The 19,453-nt window shown below is 50.6% G+C and overlaps 1 protein-coding gene across 10 annotated transcripts in view; it reads right to left on the bottom strand.

Annotated features, from left to right (window-relative positions):
* Window positions 1–19,453, bottom strand: part of Tox2 (TOX high mobility group box family member 2) — a 117,005-nt gene that overhangs the window by 86,083 nt on the left and 11,469 nt on the right. For 2 of the 10 annotated variants that reach the window (XM_057780727.1, XM_057780730.1), the window contains exon 1: window positions 7,092–7,211. The exons of 6 other annotated variants lie outside the window; for them this stretch is intronic. In XM_057780727.1, coding sequence (XP_057636710.1) covers window positions 7,092–7,211 — 120 coding nt within the window. Of the gene's footprint in view, window positions 1–6,747; window positions 6,767–7,091; window positions 7,219–19,453 lie in introns of those variants that run through there. 2 more of the 10 variants (XM_057780735.1, XM_057780737.1) reach the window with 2 other exon arrangements.

Consider the following 19,453-nt stretch of genomic DNA (forward strand, 5'->3'; position numbering starts at 1 on the left):
GCATAGGGACCTGCGTCTGATCCCCAGGACCCACATAAAAAGCTAGGCATGGCAGCACATGCCTGTAATCCCAGTTCTAGGGTGATGAATATGGGCAGATCTCTGGAGCTCCCAGGCCAGCCTTGCCAAACTGGTGCCAGACCTATGAGAGACCCTGTCTCAAAAGAGAAGATGGGGAGCATTTGGAGAGGACACCTGAAGTCTGGACCACTGATTGACCACACATATACATGCACACACTCGTACACACGTGTGTGCACACACACACACCACCACCACCACCACCACCACTACCACCATTACCACCAGCAGCTGTAGCAAACGGAACAGAAGAACCATGCCTCTGAAGGAGAAGCACACACTGATGACCAGAACAGGTAGTCTGCAGCCAGAATAAAAGCAGTACAGCCCCAGGATTTTGCAGAGCTGGTGCTGAGAGGATCAGGGGTGAATGAACCAGGGCAAAGGCCCCACTCAGGGGACAGAAAGGGGGTGACTCATGCTGGTGGCAACCCCTAATTTCCTTTCCTTGGTCACACACTTCCTTTTTATTTCTTTTTCTGACAATTCAAAAGAAAAGGATATTTTCCTTTTAAATTCACAGCAGTAAGGTTTACATGTGTGGGCTCTTCCTGCCCTGGGTTTTAACCTCTGCCCTGAACCAGCAGAACCCAACTTAGCCCCAGGGGACAGAGAGGATGTGGGCTACTGGGAAACTGAGAACAAAGTGTGGGTTCCAGGCACCATGGGACTGGAGGGAGCAAGACTCAGGGCTCCTTACCAACCAGAACCCATGCTATTCCAGAATTCAGAATCTTCTTGGTTGGCTTCCAGAAGAGCAAGAGCAAGACAGTGACACAGGAAGCGAAGCATTTGCATTCGCAAATCGGTAGGTGAGGATTTACACAAGCAGGGTGGTATTACATGTGCAGAGCCATGCTGCAGCCAGGCCAGGTTTGAGGGCCAAAGGAGCTGGCTGTATATTTACAAAACGAGGTTTGATCACAGAGGCCTATTGCTCCCTCTGCCCATCAGAGGCTTCTGATAAAGAAGTTTTTGAGCTGAACCAAGTACCATTATCTTTGCATTTGTCCCTTGCTGCTTCCAGCCCCTCCTTGCTAGGGGACCATCTGCCTGAATGTTCACTGTACAGCTGGGGAATGAAATTCAGAAAAACCTGCTCACACTTTCTAAGCGACTGGCCTGGGCTCTGAACGTGATCTGGCTGCCAGCTTGCCCCATACCCTCCTGTGTTCCCCCAAGAGGCTGAAGTGCCAGGCAGAGCAGGGGACACAGAACCCCATGAGAGCACAGAGATGGGAATGCTCCGTCAGAGCAGATGGAGCTGCCCAGACAAACCACTGTAAACTGACTAGAGCAAAACCACACAGGCTGGTGGGGGCTCCGATGTGGAGTGCTTGCCTAGCAGGTACACGGCCCGGGCTCTATCCCCGGCAAAACCACAAAGGGACCAAAGCCAAACAAATAGTGACAACAACATACAAATTATCTTCTCATAGCTCTGGAAGCCAGAAGTCCCAAGCTCATCCTTCAGGCTTCAAACCATGTCAGGGAAGGCAGCTCCAGAGGGTCCAGGGGAACTGCATTTCTTGCACCCCCAGCTTCTGGTAGCCACCTGCATCCCTTGGCCTGTGACTCCCTTCTTCACCTTCAAAGCACAAGGCTCACCACTTGTCTCCTGGCGTCATCTCCCGCCTCAGACTCCCCTGCTCTGCATCTCTCTCAGAAGCTACCTAGAATGACTGGGCCACCAGGAAAGCCAGGACAATCCCCCCAACTTATGATATTTATCTTTATTATATCTGCAAAGCCTGTTTTGTGCCATAAGGTGACAGGATTCAGAGATCAGGACATGGATGTATCAAGGGTATACACTTTCAGCCAGCACTGGGTAAGTTCCCTCAGGCTGTGGGTTAACTGTGCCTCTGCCCAGAGACAGCCAGGCAGGATGCTCCCACCATGGTAGATTTGACCATAGTGCTTCGGTGTCCTTCATTCCTCTCTTTTCAGCATTGGGATCCTGGGTCTAGGTTCCCCTTATGATGGTGCTGGCTTAGACCAATGGGCTAGGGGCAGAAACAAATGATCTCTTCTTATGGAAGTGCAGAACGACAAACATGGGAACTCCAGGCTGGCTCTGCAGGAGTCATAGGACTCTAGAGGGAGACAAAACTGACCTTCACCCTGAGTGACTCTATGGGGCAGAGCCCGACACCTACTTCTCTGCTAACTGCCATGGAACATGTGGGAGGCACAAAAATATACCATACTACTCACTGAGATGAAGAAGGAGTGGGAGGAGTAAAGGAGAGTAATGGGGGTGAATATAATATTAAAAAATAAATAAATTATCCTTGTGATAAATGACTGAGTTTTGGGGGCTGCTTGTTACTGAGGCATAGCCCAGCCTAATACACTCTGAGCGAACAGCCTCTTACTGACCTTCTACTACAAGGGAAGGACTTCACAGAACTGATACGTAATCCTGCAAATTACTCAATCAAGATCAGAAGATCAGAATCACTGAAATGCAGAGGCAGAGGCGATGGCCACACAGCTGAGAAATGGGAGAGCTGGGTCTAGCCAGAGGAGTGTGGTCCCAAAGCCAAACACATGAGCCAGGCACAGTGTCACTTCTGTGTTCCCAGCACACAGAGAGCTGAGGCAGGAGAATGGAAAGTTTGAAGTCAACCTGGATTCCATAGCAAGATCCTCTCTCAAAAGCCAATGAACAAAGTCAAACTCCTAACAACTCTCAAAATCAACTCTTGCAAAGTATAATATGGGATTCCAGAACCCGGTCTGGACCCAGACATCTGGCATTTCAAGGTCAGCAGGGACTTGTATTCAAAGCTAATAAAATCCTGATGCCAGAGCCCCCAAAGACAATGAGTCCTTCCCTCAGTCCTAAAGCCCCTGAAAACATACCAAACCCAGCTTGGCCTCTTCTGGTGGCCCTGATGGTTCCTCATACCCATGTGTGTCCATGAACTGAAAGAATACTTATTGAGTGTCTGGTTGGTGCCAGACCCTGCTATGGGTATCTAGGGAGTAGCAGTGGGGCTCACTGTCCTGAGCTGAAGAAGCCATCAATATTCAGAAACGACAAGTGGCTCACACAGCACTTGGAAGGCCGAACACACATGGAAGGGAGGCAGTGAGCAGGTGAGGAGAACATGTAAGCCAGCCAAACTGGACTTTTAAGACGAAGTTCAGAAAGATGGACAGTGGTGGCGGGGAGGGAGGCAGCCAAGATGACGCAGCCTTGGAGCCTCCATGCTGCATCCAGGCCTTCACGTGGAGTGTGCAGATGCCACCGTGGTCAGCAAGGGGACATCAAGGTGGGCAGAGCAGGCCGGGAAAGGGAACAGAGACCAGAAAGAGGATGGGAGGCAAAGCACGCCCACAGACGATATTGCGATCACCCTCCCCAGAGAGGAAGCCAACAGCTGTCCACAGGCTTATCTGATGCTGTGGTGGAGGGAGCAGCAAGGGCAGGCGCGAGGGCCGCTTCACGAGCACCTCTGAGCAACCTCATCCCCTGGAGGCAGCTGGCATCCGCTGGGCCTGTGGCTTCCTCTGTGGCTTCCGCATCACAGGGTGCCCTGGTGGCTGCTATTTTTGCCCCCGTTTAGAGTCCTATGGCACATTCTTCCGTGTGGGGGCACTGAGGGCTAATGTGCCTGACCTCTCTTCAAGTTTTCTCTGCTTGGAGTGAATGGAAGAGGCCATTTAAATGTTCCAAGTGTCCCAGGAGAATAATTATACCCGGCAAGAAAAAGGGATGCTGGTTCTCATGACACTGCACGCTCAGAGAGGCTAGGCCACACAGCCACATCAACCACAGACTGAGGATTCTGAAGGGGTCTGTTTATGTGGCCTGACTTACTATTGCAGGGCATTCTTCCCCACATCACATAGGCCTATGTGAGTTCATCCCAAGCGGAAATGCCCAACAGGTAGGAAAATAAAGGTGCATGGTCCATAGGCGAGATCCTTGGGGGGACCACGACATACACAGAGACAATCAGGGCGGCCTTTGGCAAAGCCTTAATGTCCTAACCAGCTCTGCAGATTAGTGGGGGTTGGGGGGTCTAACGCAAACCTACCATGGACACAGGAGCCTGAAGATTTAAGAAGAGACAGGCAGCCTGGCTGGGGAAGGAGCTTTAGCGACCTTCAGACAAAATCCTAGAGGAAGCAGAAACCCCTGAGTGTGGAAGTGGATGAACCCCAAGCAGGCAGGAGAGGCTTTAAGATGGACACAGTGGTGTGGAGGAGTGGCCCGCAGCTTCCAAGAATCCACGGGAGGGACGGACACATTAAAGCAGTTCACTGAGCTGGCCACGGGGAGGGCAGATTCTAATGGGAAAGTTAAGGACAGTCACCCAGGTGGCAGATGATGGAGCTTGGAAGGAACAGCCAGCATCATGGGTGGATTAACTACAAGGTGGAAAAGGGGCCAGATTGCATCCAGGTCTGTGCCTAAGTTTCCAGTGGGCAGTAAGGGTCACTAAGAGGGGTGGGATAAAGGGCATGGTGGGGATGAATCAAGAGAGGGCTACCCCCAGCCTCCGCTCCTCCAGGATGAGCCCTGCAGGGTGTCGGTGCTCATTCATGCCCACATCCTTCATGGGCCATGAATGGCCTCGGAGCCTCAATAGCTCCTCAGATGGAAGGAAGTGACATGAATTTCCTAGCCAGCAAAATGCCTTTTCCCCCTCATAATTGCTGCTCTGGTGATGTCATTGGTGTGGTAGCCCCCCTCGAAAATGACCCCCAGAGCCCAAGAGAGGCAGGAATCCATCACCTGTGACTATTTTTCAGGCCCCTGTCGGGTCACAGAGGCAGCCACAGCGGTCTGAGCTGCCTCCTCCAATGGCGCCCACCTCAGTACCTGATCTCAGCAATGATAGGCTGGTTCCTTTAGAAGGCAGCTGAGAAGGGCATGGAGGACCCTGTGGGCCTCAGACAGGAAGTTAATCTCCAGCAGGAAGCCCACTCTAACCGTGCCCCTCACACCAGTGACCGCCAGCATGGGAGAACAGGAGCCGTTGGTGGGACCAGCTGGAATTATTTCTCTGAGGAGCTTGCCAGGGAAGACACAATGGCCGGACTTCACACTCAGGCTACCTTCCTTCTTCATAGGAGCCTTCAGTGGGAGCCTGCCGCACGCCAGTCTGCGGTAGACACCGAGCCTCACCCAAAGCTCTCTGGGTATCTTGTCCCTTGTCATCCTCTTAACCTGTTGTTCTGTAGGATTGGAGAGGTAAAGCGACCTGTCTGAGGTCACACAGAGATCCCACGGAAAGGAGACCAGCTCCAAGCCAGTTTCTATTCCGGGCAAGAAGTCTGCACGGACTGAACGTTCTCACCTTCTAAGCCATTCCCTGTATCCAGCCCAGACCCCTAGCACACAGGTGACAATCAGCAACTGGTGACTGTCCCTGGAAGACTTAAACAAACACCAGTTTACCTACAAGTCTTCAGGAAACTGTAAGAAGTGTTCAGCTAAGGGTCAGTTCTGGTTCCAGGAACAGCAAGTCCCATAGTGCCTTCCCTTCCCCATAGGGGAAGCCATGGGGGTGATCAGAGCCCCACCCAGAACACAGTGCCCCCCACTCTAGACACATGGGGAGGCTCTCTGGACACACACGCTTGCACCAGAACATGTTGCCCCAAGTGTCCTGGCCTCCTCCCCATCTGAGCTGTTCTGGGCCATCCATCCCTTCAACATGGATGGAGATCCTTCTAGCTGCTAGCCTAAGTATGAGCGATGTATGTATGACTGTGTGCGCACACACATATGTGCACACACCATCACAGAGAAGGTGCCAGTGCCCACTTTGCAGGTGTGAACACCGAGACTCAGGCAGCTTGAAGAGCCCATGCTATGTCACAGACCACTCAGGGTGAAGTTAGGATTTGAATGTGGTCACTACCCCAGGCTGTATTGCTTGACTGGCACCCATAGCTATTCCTGCCCTGGTCCGCAGCCTGCGAGACCTTCCCTGGGCAATTTGTTGTGACTCTTTGGGGACCAGGAAGGGTGCTCTCAGGAGGCCTGAGGGATGCCGGTTCCTGGTCTCTCTATGCTCCCCTGATGTCCCACACGAGGAGACATGGGCCTGAGCTGTCAGCTTCCATTTCTGGGATGCACACACATGAAACCAGATCCCCAACAATGGCTGTGGGAAATGAGAGTGCCAGAGGATCAGGCCTTCTGCTCTAGGTATAGCACTGTTAATAGCAATGAATCGTGGCTCTCCCCCTCCCCCCCTCGCTGTCTATCCCCCCCAACTAGGCCTCCTCCCTAGGGGCTGCTGGGAAATGCCACTGACAGGATCCTCTTTCACCTGCTACATTGTGCGTCTGCCCCTGGGGCCGTGACTATGTTCCTTCCCTTGTCACTGCTTCTGTCTCCAAAAGGGTGGCCATGGAGAGCCCAGCTGGTGGTTTCCTGTCTCCTTACTTGACAAGAGGAAAAGCGGCCTCTAGTAAATGAGGGGAGAATTTTGATTGCTTCTCCAGTCTCCCAAATCCGATTCCTGGTACCATCTATAGCTGCACCACACCCCTTTCTCAGAAGACCCCCTCCCACCCTCCAGCCCAGGGTCTTCTAGGTCCTTACATCTTATGGGCTGTCACCATCTCTGCTCTCACTGCTTCCTATCTAAGTGAGCAAGACCCCGCCCCAATGTACTCCCACCTCCCACAAGCACCTACCTCTGGCGAGGCCTGCTATATGTGAGTTGAATGCAAGATGAATGAATACATCAATATATGTATGAATGCATGAAGAAACGCATGAAGGAATGAATGCTTCCTGAGTACCCTGAGCATCCAGACCGGTGGCTAATCCTATTCAGTAGAGCCAACGCACGCAGAATTTCTTATCAGAGAGGAAAAACTATCGCCAGGCCCTTGGACCCTGCACAGCATCCTCGCTGCAGAACGTGGCAGGCACCAGTTCCTGCCTGGCCCCACCCAGGATCCAGCATCACCCATCTTGGCCCTACAGAGCCAGCCTGAGCACCTCCACCCCTGAAGCAGCAGACAGCGCTGCTTACCTTCAGCAGAGACGCACCTGCAATGCACCAGTGTCTTGAGAGGAGCCTGAGCCTCATTCCACAGAAGCCCAGGCAGCGAGAGAACGCGCCCGCGACAGCCTCTGTGAGATGCTGCTGCATAATCAGCAGAGAAAGAGAAAAAAAAATGCCAGAAATAGACGCTTTATAAGCCCTCCTGACAACTCTTGGCCCTCTATTGGCTGGAGGCCCGGCACCCCCGCCTCCCCCCATCCCGTTCCTACAAGGTGAAATGGAAAAACCTGTTATTTAACCTCTTTGATCCAAATCCATCTTCTATCCCAATTTGGGCCCACATGTTTGGAGCGCCACGCCAGGGCTCCGGGAGCAGAAGAGAAGGCAGCCCTGCTCTCTGTCACCCCTGGCTTCAGAGGCATGCTGCTTGGGAGAAGTTGCTGCACAGGAAGGCCCTTGAGAAGGCAAATTGGCAGCACCTGTGAAGGTGTGGAATCTGCACACCTTTCATCCAGCAATTAGACTCCTGAGCACCTACGCTGTGGCAATACCTGCAGCCCTCACACAGGCACGCGGGAGAATGTTGCTCATTATACGAACCGGAGGCGGGATGAATGTCTGAAGCCCGAGCCGACTGAACACACGAGACACGTCCTTCTATGGACCAGGGAGGATGGGGCTCGTCTGCGGGTGCCAATTTGGAGGAACTGGTCAGAAGAGAAAGTGAAGGGCACAGTCCTGTCTTTACAAAAGATATGAACTCTCTTTGTGTGTATGTATGTGTGTGCATGTGTGTTCACGTGTACATGGATATTTATGTGTGCACGCATGCATTGGGGTGGAAGCATGTGCACTTGAAGTCATATTGTCAAGGGCACCAGGCTGTTAGCTGTGATCACCCACAGATCAGGAGGAGGAGACTTCACTGCTACTTCTGTAATTTTTTTTTATTGCACAGGCAAAAAACGTTACATATGTAACAAAATACAAACATGGAAATCTCTCTGTGAATCACTTTTTTTTTTTTTACCTGTTAATCACTCTTGCTAAAGTTAGGCCAAGGGGTCAATGTTACCCATTACAAGGAAATGAGGCTTGAGACTGTATAGGCCCCAAGCTTTATGGACTACCTAGTAATCTCATTAGCTTTCATGTAAACACAGCTAAATTAGAGCTCCATGAAGAATATGGACTCTAGAAGGAGGGAGCTGGGTTCAAATTCTAGCTCTGCTGGCTGGGACAGCTGACTTCCCTGGGCCTCAGTTTCTCAGTCTATAGAATGGGAAGAGTAATGTTTGCTGGATGCCATGAACTATGGTCTATGCTGTTTCACGGATGGGATGTTTGGGGAACACACCAGAGCAACAGAAACATGGGTGCTGTCAAAGCTAACAGTGTTCCCAGTCCTGAGAAAGAAGAGCTCTGGGGAATCCCACCACTGGTAACAATGATTGGCTCAGGGACAAACAAGGGCCAGGGCACAGCAAAGCCAGGTGATAAAAGGGCCAGTGCCCAGAGTGAGCAAGAGGGAGCTGTGGAATGGGGGTGGGAAGGGTCTAGTTCCTGTGACTCTGTGCCTTTCTCCTGCTGTTCCCTTTGCTTATAACAGTCATCCCCAGACTTTCCCACCCTTCCAAATCCACTCCAAGAGCTTCCATCCTGAGGGAGCTGCTGTGGAACAATGCTTTTGTACACTGTAAAGATTTGTCACTCATATTGGTTTAATAAAACACTGATTGGCCAGGAGCCAGGCAGGAAGTAGAGGTGGGGCAACTGGACTAAGAGAATTCTGGGATGAGGAAAGGCAGAGAGCCAGTCACCAGCAAGCTGCAGAGGAAGCAAGATGAGACTGACTTACTGAGAAAAGGTACCAAGCCACGTGGCTAAATATAGATAAACATTATGGGTTAATTTAAGTTGTAAGAGCTAGTTAATAATAGGCCTGAGCTAACAGACCAAACAGTTTATAATTAATGTAAGTCTCTGTGTGTTTCTTTGGGACTGGGAGGGACAGAAACTCTCATCTCCAGGGAGCCCCTCTGATCTCTCCAGCATGAAGCATATTCCCACAGCATGCTTCTTTAGTCACACCTGCTATGTTTCTGTGTTTACTGTGTATCTTCCCCCATGAGATTCTCATCTCCAAGATGAGAATACCTAGTAGGCATTCAAGACAGAGAGCACACAACCATGGCTCTAAGGTCAAAGCCAAGTACATGGCCCTCATCGGAAGGAAAAGGAAGTGTGAAGTATGTTATAAAGACCAATAAAAATTTCAGAGGAGCACTGAAGATGTTAAAGCATATTAAGGCTTAAGGGTACCACAAGAAACTATCTGTCGGGGCTGGAGAGATGGCTCAGTAGTTAAAAGCACTGACTGCTCTTCCAGAGGACCCAAGTTGGATTCCCAGCACCCCATGGTGGCTCCCAACCATCTGTAACTGTAGTTCCAGGCCATCTTGTGCCCTTTCCTAGCCCCCATGGGCACTACACACTCATGGTACAGATAATACATGCAGTCAAAATCTACATCCACATAAAATAAAAATAAAAAGAAGTTATTCGTGAATATTTACATAAACCTAAGATGACAAAGAACTGTCTGGGCTCAAATTCATGTGGATAAGGGTAGTTATTGTATCACTATTTATAATAACATGGAAATGATCAGGTATTCCACAAGATGGGCTTTTTTGAAGCATGACATTCTGTACAGTAAAATGCTATGCAGTCAGGGGAAAATAAGCAGCATTTGTTGACGTGGAAAGGAGCACATGTATCTTACTGAACGTCAGGAAATGTGTTCTTCAGCAGTGGGGGACTCTGCTAAATCTGGTGTGTGACATCGCAGATAAACGGCGGAGGTGAAAATCCTCTTGTCATCATTCACCATTCACTCAGCCACTCAACACATCTGCTCTCTCTGCCCGCCCACCGCGCTGTGCCGGTCAGGGTTCCCAGGGGGAGGCAGGTAGTGAACAGGATACTGTCTCCACCCTCCAAGGGTGCTCACACAGGACACCCATAGGTATGAAATCTTGACTGTTCGAACTAAGGCCCTCGGGCTAATCCATGGAGTGAGGGCTTCAGCTGTCATTCAAGATGGGATACAGGGCTCTGGAGACAGCTTAGTTGGTGACATGTTTGCTGAGAAAGCATGAATATGTGAATTCAATCCTTAGAAACCACCTATCCTAGCTGGGCACAGGCCTACATGCTAATAAGCCCACTCACCTCATCGGAGAGGCAAAGACAAGCAGATAACGGACTCATTGGCCAGCCAGGTTAGTCTATTCAGTGAGTTTCAGGCCAACGAGGGACCCTGTCTCAAAAAACAAAGTGGATAACACCGGGGGACAACGCTCAAGTTACCCCCTACGTATGCGTGCACACACATGCTCGCACAGCTCGGAGGGATTTGAACAAGGAGCAGAATCAGGGTGCACAGGTACTCCTTCACTTACAAAAATACCCGGTAAGCTGAAAATATCCTAAATCGAAACCCTACTTCAGATGTCTCAGCTTAGCCCAGGCCACCTTAAACAGGTGCAGGACACTTAGGGGCACTGTGGCTGAGTGTCTCAGGGAACAGACCAGCCGACGGTTGTCCTCACAGAGGTCATTAGAATGGGTCCCCAGCCTCTCGGCACATTTTGGCCTTCACACCATCTCGCTTTGCCTTGCTTTGGTTTTGGTATTTGTTTGCTTTGAGACAGTCTCTCTCTGCAGCCCAGGCTGGCCTCAGACTCACAATTCTTCCCGCCTTCACTTTCCAGGTGTTGGAGTTACAGACAGAGGCCACCAATCCGCGCTGCTTTTGCATGATTGCGAACAAAAGAAACCTCAGGTCTCACTGTTAGTCAGGGACAATCTGGTTAGAGAAAGTGGGTGCATTTGAAGAGGCTACAGCGGGTTAACCTGGGATAATCCCGGGAAGTTCTTACAGTCTTCTCTCAGTCCTGAAATCCTCCCCTGACACCCTGTCTATGGGGAATGGCATCACTCTACGGGACCAAGGCCAGGATGACAGGACTGGGTTCTTCTGCCCTTGCTGAGAGGCAGGATTCTGGGTATGGTCCCACACACATGCAAAGGTGACAGTGAGCTTTCCAGCCATGATTTACACACCTCGAATGTGCCAGCAACACGGCTGGACAAGGCTGGGATGGGTATCCCCCTACCCCAGCAGGTTAAATACCCGGGCTTCCTTGACAAGGTGAACCTCAGAATGTGGGTCAGCCCTGCTCCAGGCCCACTGCTCTCTGCTTAGCATTGAACACATGGCCAAGGCACCCAGGGCAGGCTGGGGGAACTGCAGCTGGCATGGATGGGGGAGGGGCCTTGCACCTGCAGGCCCCCAGCATTTTTTTTGCTTTTTTTTTTTTTTTTTTTTTGAGATACTTAGTTTTCAGATTACGAGGCTGCTGGGTGGCTATGGTTCAAAACAGAGACACAGCCGAGAGATGACTCAGCTTCCTGTGGAGGGGCTGTGGCCTGCTGGGAAGATATTTCCATTTCTGCCCTCCTCTCTAAAACCCGAGAGACAGCTCTTGTGTGCTCGTGGGGAGAAAGAGGTCATTCCCAGAGTAAGGGGTAGGGACCACCACAGCCTGGCTCTGGGGCCAGCTCACCTGGGTTCAAACTTCGGACCCTACATTTCCTTGTTCAGAAACCTCTCTGGGCCTTCGTTCACTAATGTGAAGACGGGAATAACAGCCCCTTCCTGGGGCTAGTGTGCAAAGGCGTACAGGTCTGCAGGCGTTACCTGTGGGAAGAGTCTGGTACAAAATAGGAGGTTCATAGACATCCCCGCTAAGAATGACAGCCCCCATACAAGGCTCTCCCTGACACCTGCCTGGCACAGGTGAGGCAACTGAGGCTCAAAGCAGATTTGAATTTCTGTCTTCCTGTCGCAAGGATCCAACACACAACCAAGCCACTCGACAGAGATTTCCCATGACCTACCAGGAATCAGTCGTGAGCACACTTGGCCCTGCACTGTCTTCGTCTACAAAATAGGGACATAAGGAGACAATTCACAGAAACTTAAGGAAAGGCACTAGGGAGATGGCTCAGTCATTAAACTGTTTACTTTGCAAACATGAAGATCTGAGTTAGACCAGATTCCCCAGAACACACACAAACACAAACACACACACACACACACACACGAGAAAGATAGACAGAGACAGAAACAGAGACAAAGAGGAAAGAACTCCCATAGAGGGGTAAGGAACCTTCGGCCATGATCAGCCATGTCTCATGGCTCTTTCCTCTGCTCAGGAATCCAGAGTGGAGCTCTCCGTGGATCAAGTCTCACGGAGAGACTCAGGAAAGCCCCTTGAAGGTCTAAAGGAAACACCAAGGCTGAGGACGCAGAGGCAGGGGCGAGTCGAGCAGGAAACAATATCAGCCCTGAGCTCCAACACTGGAGCTAATTGAAAAGGAAAACATCAGAGCAAGTGTGCCCACAGTAGCTCAGGCTGCCCAAACCTGTCCCCACCCCTGCCCCCTTGCCTCTGCTGACGGTGCAGCCTTAATAGTAACGAACTAATTTTAAACCCTGTGATTTCCATGGAACCTACTTTTCGCTGCACCAAGAACCTCGCAGGAGCGGTAATTGCCAAGTTCCATTTTAGCTCTGTCGCACCCAACTGTCGGTGCTAAGGCAGCTGCTACGTCGCCAGGTAAGCTGGTAATGAAGTCAGCTTCGGGCGTCTCATTTCACAATATTGTGATGTCTCTGTCAGCACCTGTAAGAGCTGAGAAGCTGTGAGCTTCCACTGAACGAATTACATATGGGGGAAGTGACTGAAACTGTTCTGCGCTTCTGGGGCTCTCTGTAGAGCCCAGGCCTGCAGGGATACCGTGGCTGCTGAGTCCTGGATGACTCCCCCTACAAAGCCTATACTCAGGTGCACCGCACACTGCAGGCATCCTGATCATCACCCTTCGTTGGTCCCCTCATCCTTGTCCTGTATCTGGTCCTCCTCATGCTGGCGGGCATTCTCAAAGGACCCTCTTGATTTACCACGCCAATCAGGTCCCTTGCAAAGGAAATAATGAAAAGGGATCCAGCACCCACCGTTCCCATTTAAAATCATCAATGAATCCCACTGTCCTCAAGGCCAGAGCCCAGATGGAGCCCTAAGCACACTCAGCCCCACTGCCCGGCAACTGTCCCGGGGCTCCAGCCCTTTGGAGACCTGGCTTGTACTGCCCAGCTAAACAGATTCTCCAGGCTCATTTCTATTGGCTCCACTGATCCTTTACAAAGACGAAAAGCTCTGTGTATCTGAGCAAAATCCCATTAGCAGAGGGACTGGGGACACAGTGCAGTCGGTAAAATGTTAAACGTGTGCAAGTGTGAAACCATGAGTTCACACCTAGGCACCCACAAGGTGGTACACACCTGTAATCTCAGCACTGGTGGCGCGGACACTGGAAGATCCGGAGCACAGGAGGATCAAGTCATGGCTCAAGCTGAGGACACATCCCTTCTCCTGAGAGCTTGCCTCATCAGGGGCCTCTCCCAGAACCCTTGGGTGGGCGCGGATGCTAGGCATTTCAACCTTTCACACACACACACACACACACACACACACACACACACACACCTCAATGCTCTGGTCGGTCCTCCAGCAACTTCTAGACCAGCAGTTCTCAACCAATATGCGGAGACCCCTTTGGGGTCTTATATCAGATAACCTGCATATCAGATATTTACATTATGATTCCTAACAGCAGCAAAGATAGAATTATAAAGTAGCAAAAAGAAAGTAATTGCATGGTTGGGGGTCACCACAACATGAGGAACTGTATTTGAGGAACTGTGTTAAAGGGTTGAAGTGCTAGGAAGTCGAGAGCCACTGCCCTAGACCTGAGCAGTGCATGATCTCTAGCCACCCACTCCACTTACTGCACCAGGATCTGCATTTTTATGCTCCCCTCCCTGGGGCTCACTGTCCTTATCCCGCTGTGGGGAACCGTGATTGATGTATTAGCCAAGCCTGCTACTGTGTGGTGTACACGGCTCCTTTTACCTGTGCGGATGGAAATCCCGACACTGCCCAGGTGGAAGTGTCATGTCCTTCCCACACACCTTCCTCACCTCCCAGAATTCTGCTTCTTTTCAGCCCCTAGTCACAGCGCCTTCTAAATGCTTTGCATAATCCCGTCCCCCACCCTCGAGGCACCATCCAACCTTCTGGACAGGCCCACCAAAGCCCCGTGTGGGGACACTGTGCTCCCAGGAAACCCACAGTGCTGCGCAGCCACGATGTTTGCATTAGTCAATTAAAGCCTTCGCTTCCTTCTTACAGAGAGCAGGCCCACAGGAGTCTGCGCTCCAAGGAAGAAGTCCTCATCTTGGTTAGAGATGGAAATGGGGGGAGTTCCTTTCCCCTCAAAAGTAACCCCTCTCTGGAGACCCTGATCCAACCCACCAGGGGTTGATCCCCGTCCGAGGGGTACCCATGACCTTTACAAAACTAAATGCAATACCAGACTCCTATGTGCCGAGCAGACCCCAGGGCCAGCCTGGAGGTTGCAGTAATCCAGCTGCGTGTTTGGACAGGAGCCACCCCGCAAAGCTCCGTCAACTCTGCCTGTCGCCCGAGGAGGGAAGCCCTCACCTTTGCTAATCACCCTAATTCATTTTTTATTACCGATTTTCCCTGCCTCTGTTTGCCCTCTGATTGAGGATATTACCCCAGGCATTTAAAAAAACAACAGATCAGACCACAATGGCAAACACAGCTCTTTGCGGAAATCTGCACTGATGGGCGTATAATTCCACATCACAAAGGCCTGGGGTCTGCGTGTTAGGCAGCCTGGGCAAGAGGTGTCTGTGTGATTGAAGGTTTGTCCAAAGATAATGAGTTGTGTGTAGAGGGCACAAGAAAATGGGCACCTCCTCCTGCTGCAGGTGAATGTAGTCAACCCTTTTGGAAATAGCATGCCAGGGGCTGGGGAGATGACTGAGCAAGTCGGAAGACCTGAGTTTGAGTCTCCAGAACCCATGTGAAATCGGACACAGTAGTGTGTGTCTATAACCCCTGTGTTCCTAAAGTGTGAAGTGGGGGACAGATAGGACAATTCCCCGCAAGCTTGTGGGCCAGCAGTAGCAAGCAACAAAAAGATCTGTTTCAAAGTGGCAGGTGAGGACCAACAATCTACATGCCCACATGCATACATGCATACACATCATACACAGAGAAAATCAGGAGTCATAAATATACCATACACTCTTCTATTTCTTTTTTTTTTTTTTTTTTTTTTTTTTTTTTTTTTTTTTTTTTGGTTTTTCGAGACAGGGTTTCTCTGTGGTTTTGGAGCCTGTCCTGGAACTAGCTCTTGTAGACCAGGCTGGTCTCGAACTCACAGAGATCCGCCTGCCTCTGCCTCCCGAGTGCTGGGATTAAAGGCGTGCGCCACCACCGCCCGGCCTTCTATTTCTTTTTTAAAGACATAGTCTCACATAGCGCATGCTAGCATCAAACTCACTGGTTAGCCAAGGATGACCATGAACTTCTGACCCTCCTGCTTCCTTCCACATCCCAAGTGCTGGAACTATAAGGATGTGCCGCCCTACCTGGTTCATAGGGCACTGGGGACGGAACCTAAGGCTTTGTGCATGCTAGATGCTCTACTAACTGACACAGTTCCCCAGAGACCTCCACGAAGCAGTGATTCTAGAAGGATAGGAAGGGAGGAACAGGGCCTACAGACACAATGACAAGGTAAATGACACATTGTTTCCAGGAGAAAACAAAACAAAACAAGAATGGGGCATCTCTGACTGACTGGGCTGGGGCAGCACCTTTGACAGCACTGAATACTAAAAGGGCAAAGGGCCAACAGGAACAGAGTTCTGGAATCCGCAGTGGGCTAGAAACAGTAATTCTGGGTAGAAAATATCACGTCCATGACTCCCAGCTTAGTAAAGAGAAGGGGAACCATCTTCAGGCAGACTACTCAGAAGTTTGCTTGCTCAACAGCAACGTTCCCACACCAGAAAGACGTCCCCTTATCTCCGAAGGCCAGGCTGAATGCCCTAGATCCTCCAGTCCAAGCAACAGGGAGACGTGTATCCCTCCTGGAAAAGCCAAGGTCACCTTGGCAGGGATGTGGGTCTGGTCTGATGGCCTTTGCCTTAAAGGTAAACATGAATTCAAAGCCAGAGGCTAAGGATTTCCACCTTAAACCCAGCGGACTGGCATTCCCTCTTTCCTCCCTGGCTCAGCTAGCCATGTCCCTGGAGGGATGCCACCAAGAGATTAGTACTGTAGATACTTGAGAGTCCCAGGCTTAGCTTCTCCTGGCATGGAGGTAGGGGAGGCCCAGAGAGGGTGAGTAAGATTCTTGGAAACACAGCCTGGATGCATTATGGGGGCATTTCTAGAAAACATCTGCCTCTTCCCCTCCTTTCTTCCTTTCACGGCTTATCACTGAGCACTTATTACGTAGCAAACAACACAGCAGGTGCTAGATGTTGCTCTGCTCATGAGGCAAATCACTGGTTCTCACAACCCACTCTCCAGAGGGGAAACAGTCAAGCAATTCCACAGACAGATGCCCCCAAAGGAATGTGTACTAGACGGACGGAGAAGAGGGCAACCATGTCAGGAAGCAGAGTGCGACAAGAGGCTAAAGCTGAGACAGTGCCAGTCTCCGTATGAGGATGCAGGGTGGAACATTCCAGGCAAGGTCAGACGGCACAGTGGCATGAGAACGGCCACCAGGCAGGCAGCAGGGATAAAAGGAAGGCGATAGCAGAGCTGACTGTGTTTCCAGAAGGGAGCCTGGAGCCTGGGACTCAACGCAAAGTAGCGGAGGTGATTTTTGGAAAGCAGGAAGTGTCTAGACCCCCTGCGAGGATGCTGCACAGGGAGGTTTAAGCAGAGCTCTAAGAGGACACAGTTTAGGGCTGTGCGGCTCTGAGCCATAACTCACTTCTGCAGGCAGAATAGATGGACCTGATTCTGTCACGGGAAGATCTCCGCAAAGCCCTCCCAGCATGCAACACTCAGTCACCGGACAGAAACTGTCTCTGAACTGCTTTGAGAGCTGAAGGTCCTGGGCTGTAATGCAGGAGGTGGTCGCCTTTCAGATAAACAGGACAGCAACACCAAACAGGGCACCAGAGAGAAAACTGTCCTGGGGACGCCTGGACCCATAAGTGCTGACTTATTGTTAATACCAAAACAGACAGACCTCTTTAAGTTCAAGACCAGCCTGGTCTACATAGTAAATTCCAGGATAACCACCCCGATCCTGGAAGACAGGACCCAGGGTCCTTTGTCACTGTGTAGGACTCCATCTGAAAGGACAGAAAAATGACCCTTGGAAGTGTGACAACATTGGGGAGACTCTTTCTATTATTTGGGCATGTGCAGTTAGATTTGAAAACGGAACTTGAGTTAATGCTGCCAGGTGCTTAAACATGAGATCGTACCTTACTGAATTTCATAAACAGGCAAACACTGCTGCTTCCATCTTAGAGATGGAGAAATTGAGGCCTGGAAATAATGGATAGCTTTCCAAATGTTCCCCTCTCTAGCCTCACCCCTGACCCATCCATTGCCTCTGTGTCTCTACATCCGCTGTTCCTTCTACCTGGAGTGACTGTCACCCAGGCTCTGGTCACCAGTGAGAGCAGACATGCATCCTTCTCACCGTCTGCCTCTGGCCTGGCTGATGATCTGTGGTATCCCGAGTTATAATACCTACCGTGCACATTTGAAATCACCCTTGTCACATATCTAATAAGACAGAAGGTCCTTCAGGGTAGGGGCCATATATGACCTACCCATCTATACCTGGCACCTGCCACAAAGCCGTGGACATAGTGAACTGGATATGGATTTTGGATGGTGGGATGAGGAAAAGATAAGTGCACTGACTCACATAAGGTGTTGCATCCAAGTAGGACTCCAGGTGAGTATGATAAAGCCTTGGACAATGTATGTACATGTGTGTGTGTATATATGTGTGTATGTGGTATGTGTTCATGTATGTGTGTTCATGTATATATTCATGTTTGTTGGGTTTTCATGTGTGTTGTGGTATATTTGTACATATGTGTGTTCATGTGTATGTTATTCATGCATGTGGTATATTCCTATGTGTGTGAATATGTCTTATAGAACTCAACCAGAAAATGTGCAATGCACAATGCAGTATAAAGCATCCTGAAGACTTTTATTTATTCTTCCAAAGGAGACTGAGATTCAGCAGTTAAAGCACCTGCCAAGTAAGCTTAGGGACCTGAGTTTGATCCCCAGCACCCATGTGAAGAGCGGGTATGCCTGGAATCCCAGCACTGGGGAGGAGGAGAAGAGGGGGCATCCCGAGACTTTTTGGACAGCTAGTCTAGACCCAGGTTCAGTGAAAGACCCTGTCTCAAAAGATAAGGTGGAGAACAATTGAGGACACCCAGTGCCACTCTCTGGCTTCCACACACCCACATGTGTCTGTAAACTGCATCCATATGCATACTTGTGCACATACGCGTGCTTTTGAGTGTGTGCACGCATGTATGTGCACGTGCACCCACACCCACACATACACACCACCCTTGAATGAATGAAACAGCAAATATAGTTTAAGATCAACCACCCCACATCTCTCTGCCAAGAAAATCCTATGCTGTGAACTGGCTGTGAACCCACTGGAAGCAGATGCTACTGACATACCCTCGGTCAGTGTGCTCACAGTGAAAAATGACTCTGGCTGACGTGCACCCAGATAGGGAGACGTGATCTACCGAAGATGACTGTCTGATAAAGTAGCCATACTGCGGGGTTTCCTGAGCACAGTGACAATTGTACTGCAGTGCCCCTTATGGGGACCCTGGCAGCTAAGGGGATATATGGTTGCTGTGGAGGACAGGTTTTGAGGGCGAGGTGGCTCCCAAACCACCTGCCACGATGTACTGATCCCTCTGTACTGCCTGGACTAAAATCCAGAGGGAGGGGACAAAGGAGAAGATATTCTGGTCCCACTATCTCTGGGACCCCTCCAGGACAGAAGGCTACAAGACTATCTCCTGTGGAGAAGAGCAAGCTGTGGCTCCCATTAAAAGTGCTTCAAGGACACTAGTGTGCCCAGATGCCTCATCTGGGTTAGTCTTGGGAGTTAGGTCTGAGTGTACGATTGAGGCTTCCTGCGGGCACTGCAGTAAAAAGCTTCTTGAATTCTCTCCTGACGATGTAAACTCCTGGCTGGAGGCGATACTCGCTGCTCTCCCGAGGGGCACATGACCTGAGCAGCCCCAAGTAGCAAGAATGAGGTAGAAAACAACCGCTCTGATCTCCCAGAGATCTTAACACCAACATGAGGTGAGAGTCCAGTACTAAGAAAATGGAATTCAGGAGACTGAGAAATAG

Source organism: Chionomys nivalis, chromosome 9, assembly GCF_950005125.1.
Source record: "Chionomys nivalis chromosome 9, mChiNiv1.1, whole genome shotgun sequence".
Taxonomy (NCBI): Eukaryota; Metazoa; Chordata; class Mammalia; order Rodentia; family Cricetidae; genus Chionomys; species Chionomys nivalis.